The sequence below is a fragment of the Lactuca virosa genome, chromosome 1, assembly GCF_052849685.1.
Source record: "Lactuca virosa cultivar CGN04683 chromosome 1, Lactuca_virosa_CGN04683_v6, whole genome shotgun sequence".
In the NCBI taxonomy this organism is placed as follows: Eukaryota; Viridiplantae; Streptophyta; class Magnoliopsida; order Asterales; family Asteraceae; genus Lactuca; species Lactuca virosa.
Window position 1 is genome coordinate 14,551,119 of NC_136426.1, and position 4,965 is coordinate 14,556,083.

Here is a 4,965-nt window from a genome sequence, read left to right on the forward strand (position 1 = left end):
TCTATTATGTAAATGTTATTCTTGCAATGTGTTATTGTGTTATGTTGGTCTTTGAATGTTTTACGTTGATGTGTAAAAGTACATTGTTATTCTATTATTCAGGTTATAAAATCCTAATACGGTTTATTCGTTTTTTTCTGGTTATATTAGATCCTTGATCATCTTGTACATGTTATTCGGGTTATCCGGGTATTAACTGAACCGAACTGATTAATACCCGAACCGAACCGAACTCGTATTGATTAATCGGTTCATATAATTACCCTTATTCGGTTTTCAGGTTATTCGGATTCGGGTCATTTCGGTCTGGTTCCGACCCGAATAACATCCTAGTATACACAATGGTTAACATCTTCAAAACTTATTTATTTTGCCACATCGATAAAAAAGTTATCTTTGAAAATTTTCTCTATTGCATTAGTTTTCTGAATAGTTTTTTTTTCCTAATAATTAAACATGTATAATGTCCTAAAAATGTTTTATAAATTATCATTTTTTTCATGTAGTTATAAATATGAAAAACTTAAAAGTAATATAATGATCGATATAGTTTAATATTTAAAATTTATGTCATTTTCATCGACTTAAAAGAATACCTCTAAAATAAAATTTTCTATACAAATATTAATTTTTATATTATATACTTAGTATATTAGACTAATCAATCAAAAAAGAACAAAGATATAAATATAAAATACAATTAAAGATATTACATGCAATATTATAACAAATAAATCAATGTTTTAATATTAAACGGTCAATAGATAATAACAAAAAAGTTACTCAAATACTATTTTAAGGGTTATACATAGCTATATGGTCCGATTATAACCATTTTCCCTAATGGTTTTTATAAAAAAAATTATAGGTTTTATCTTTAATTTGCATAATCATATTTCATATCGTATTATAGCTCACATTACATGTATAAAATGTTATATTTATATAAATAAGGATATAAAAATCGACTATATGGAATTATATTTAGAATCACCCTAGTAATAAATCATAAAAAGTCTTAAGTAAAGATGCTTTAGTGGAGAACATGGAAGATGAGGTTTCCGTCGACATACTATTATTTACTAATTATAGTTTTATTTATATTATTGAAGAAGGAAACACAAAATTAAAAACCATGCCATATATTATTTTATAAAATAAAACGTATCATAAGTAAAGTATCTATAGTTTTCTCTTAGAATGTTGGGAGTGAAAACGGGTTGGACACTTGGACTTCGTAACCAGTTGAGGTGACACTTCAGTATCGACATGAAAACCATCCTTATTTTTCCGGTACCCAAAAAAAACGTTTGGTGTGTGTTCTACAATCTAATTAAGTTGGATGCAAAGAGAGAAAGTAGAAAGACTATTGGGAGGGTGATGACTTTAGAAGGATCACCATTCTCATCACCTTCTTGGGATGAAGGGCAGATGGTTGCAAGGTTAGCACGTGCTACCCCTAAATTTTTTCTGACATAGTGTAAAATGTTTAAAATATTCCGAAATAGTGCAATTTTTCGGGATTAATACCCTTAAAACCATGTATGCCTGCTTCCTTAACGTTTTGTTACAAATCCCCCCGTGCTTGGACCGACCATATTGGAGGATTGAGAAGGAGGGTTCTTAGGCTTCTATTCCCATCACCTTTAACCATAAGCCCAATCATATATTATCAATTTTGAAACAAACATAAAAAAAAAAATAACTAATTGACGAAAAGGGTTAATATTTCAACAATTATGGATATTTTGATGTTACATAATCTTAATAACTGTAAACAAATATAATATAATTAAGATTCAAATAAAGAATAACATAATTGATAAATACTTTTATTCGTATTATACAATTAAAAAATGTAAAAATACAGAAAACATCTTTATGTATTTTAGCTATAAAAAAATACGGTTGCCCTCTTCCCAAGACATCACCGGACCCCATGTGTGCTTCATTCAAATTTTCACCAGCCAAATTACAACCCGACCTGTTTATCCATGACCCGCATATCCATCACCCCATTAATTTCTTTCATTGCTCTACCTTCCAATGAAAAAGATGACAACTTTCTCTCTCTCCTCGTTTTTTCTCTCTCTAGACAGTAGCCACTGAAGATATCTTGCTGGCAACAATCTCGTACCCACCACCTTCTTCTTCCTTGTCTTCATCCTCATCATCATCGTCGTAATCATCAGTATTCTCACTACCTTGATCCTCCATGTCCGCCGCAGACTGTGGTTGTGGTTGCTGTTGTGTTTCTTGAAGCGCCGCCGGAACCCGCCATTGTTGTTGTGGCCAAGCTACAACCGGAGCGGTTTGGGTTTCGGGTTTTCCAGTGAAACCCGGATAATCATCCCTTTTCTCCACGTAAACACCATTAGTAGACTGCTGCTGCTGCTGCTGCTGCGGCGGCGGCGGCGGTGTTTTTTCTTGCACCATCGTCGCAGGCGGCCATTGCTGCTCTGGTCGTGCTACGATCGCAGTCGCTTTCTCCCTGTAAATTGCATCGAGCTGATGGAAATACGGGCATGTTTTCGAATCCTCCGGCCTCTTCTTGTTACCATCCTTCATTTTCTTGTAGTATTTGTTGATGTTCTCCCATTTCTCTTTGCACCGTTTGGCATTCCGGTTGTACCCGAGCTTCCTCATCGCCGCCGATATCTCCTCCCACAACGGACCCTTTGCCGTGTTTTCTTGGTAATTCATGTCGAGTTGCGTTCGAAGTGTTATCAACGCGTTTATCTCCGCTTTCGGCCACCGTGATGGACTTGGCAATAGCATATTATCTCCTCCACTCACATCACCATCAAGATTCTTCACTATGGGTGACGGCGGCACCGCCACCTGCAGAATTTCATGACGTGGAGGCGGAGGCGGTGGTGGTGTTTGGTGGATCTGTTGTTGCTGTATGACCGGGAGGGTTGAGGCTAATGGCATCGGCGGAGCTAAAAAATCTACAAAACAACCGTGAAATTTATAAAATCAACTAATTAATCCATGATTTCATGCTAAAATAACTTTTGAACAGTTATGATAACTATAGAGTATGTACGACAATACCTGCTAGCCTTTTTCTGGTTTCGTCCACCGTGTCAGGGTTTTTCCCGGTCATCTTCTGCAAAAATGTTATGACGGCGGCGTCTTTTGCAGCGGCGATGGATCTCTCCTTGACTAACCGATCGTGTTCTTGGTTCATCTTCGCAATTTCTTGAGCTCGCCATGTCTCCTCCCTCGCCACTCGATCTCTCTCCCGTCTCTCGATTGTGTCAAGAAACCTCCTTTGTAGTTCCTCTTGTTTCTCTATTACTTCCTTCATCAATTTCCCGAAGAAATCCTGCCATTTTCTCTTTTTCTGGGGTGGTTCGTCGTCGGAAAAAGTATCCGACGAAGTGGCTGAATTTGTGGATCCCGACATGTTCGCTTGCGAGAACGGGAAAGTCCTTTTGTGATTCATCACCGGCTGTGGTGGCATCACTGCCATCGCCGCCGCTGGGGCTGCAACTGAAATCGGACTCGCATTGTTCTGATCGGAGCCCGTTACAGTAATAAAAGGGGATGGAACAGTAACATTGTTCGACATATTTACCATGACTGGCGGTGGTTTCACGGCGGGAAAAGGTTGTGGCGGAAATGCACTTCTTGGGTTCTGTTCCAGAGCTTGTAATTGATCGGAAAAACGATAGATTTTGTCGGGTTTCGAAGTCCGGCCTTCTTTAGTTCGCCGGTGATACTTGTATACGTTCTCAAATTTCTCTCTGCATTTCTTGGCGCTCCGATGGAATCCGAGCTCTGATAGTTTTCTGACATCATACATTTTTTTGCAAATTTATTAACAAAATGAACGTGAAAATTAACGTTAAATTAAGTAAAACAAGAACAAAAATATTCGAAAAATAAATAGAAAAATTATATTTCGTCGGTGAGTGTTTGGATCCATACTTAGTTTGAAGAAGTAATATGACAGATTGAAGCAGATTTCGACAAATTTTGATTTGGGATTAACGTTTTCACATGAGATGAATAATTCTCATCAAAATTCTTGCAGGAATTCTGAAATTTTTTGGATTCCCATCGACTCTTTCATAAAAGGTTGACCTTCTTTGGTCAATTCATTGAAATTTGATTCATAGATCTCGCCGGAAAATTAGCTGGAATTTGAAATAGGAAAACTCGGGATTTTTGTTATTGAATTCAAGTTTAAATCACCTGGAAACATCATCCCATAATGGGCCTTTGAGATTTGAATCACGAAAAGCTGCGTCCATTTCTGACCGGATATTAATCAGAGCCAATGTTTCTTGCTTCGGCCACCGGTTACCACCGGAATTCCGGTCGCCATCTTCAGTAAATCCACCGCCAATTGCCCCACCATCGTCACCCAGTTCATCTGTTCCACCGCCACCGCCACCGCCACCGCCATTTACCAGAGGTTTAGATGGTTGTTGCTGTGACTGAGCTAACACACCGTCGTCGCCGGAGTTTCCTATTGAAGCCTGAAGTCCTTCCATTGATCGATGTAGATTTTTCTGAAGAGGTTAAACAATTATAAACTACATCAATCAAACAAATAAATGTGAATTCTTGAGGGTTTTATGTAAGTTGAATTTAATACTTTATTTTTTAAATTGAATTTAATAATTTATTTTGGTGGGGATCTGCCTGTCGATCTCACACCCAAAAAATTGAAAAAAAAACAAATTAAAAAATTGGCAACAGGAAATTTAAAAGCTTTTTTAATTTAATTTTTATTTTTTTATCTCTGGGAATCTTGTGCTGTAAATTAGAAAAATATTTAAATGTTGGTTTTCATGTGGTTGTTTGAAAAGTTGTAGAGCCAGAAGGGTTGCTTTGGTTACTCTCTTTCTCACTCAATGCCACAGGTAGATAAATTTCATTTCACTAATATTATATCTTTTTTTTGAATTATGAAAAACTGTCATATTTATGTGTAAAAAATACAGATAGGTT

General features: G+C 36.8%; 1 protein-coding gene across 1 annotated transcript; it reads right to left on the minus strand.

Moving 5' to 3' along the window:
• Positions 1-1,804: 1,804 nt before the first annotated feature.
• LOC145132984 (trihelix transcription factor DF1-like) lies at positions 1,805-4,575 on the minus strand. Its single transcript, XM_079067946.1, has 3 exons — positions 4,204-4,575; positions 3,058-3,797; positions 1,805-2,951 (listed from the first exon to the last, which is right to left on the minus strand). Exons 1-3 carry the CDS (start codon positions 4,503-4,505, stop codon positions 2,092-2,094), a joined length of 1,902 nt encoding a protein of 633 aa, XP_078924072.1. The 5' UTR covers positions 4,506-4,575; the 3' UTR covers positions 1,805-2,091.
• Positions 4,576-4,965: the final 390 nt, after the last annotated feature.

Coding starts and splice junctions, on each gene's coding strand:
- LOC145132984 (XM_079067946.1), bottom strand. CDS start 4,505: ATGGAAGGACTTCAGGCTTCAATAGGAAACTCCGGCGACGACGGTGTG. Junction 3,798..4,203: donor TTATGGGATGATGTTTCCAG/GTGATTTAAACT, acceptor GTATGATGTCAG/AAAACTATCAGAGCTCGGAT. Junction 2,952..3,057: donor AACCAGAAAAAGGCTAGCAG/GTATTGTCGTAC, acceptor GTTGTTTTGTAG/ATTTTTTAGCTCCGCCGATG.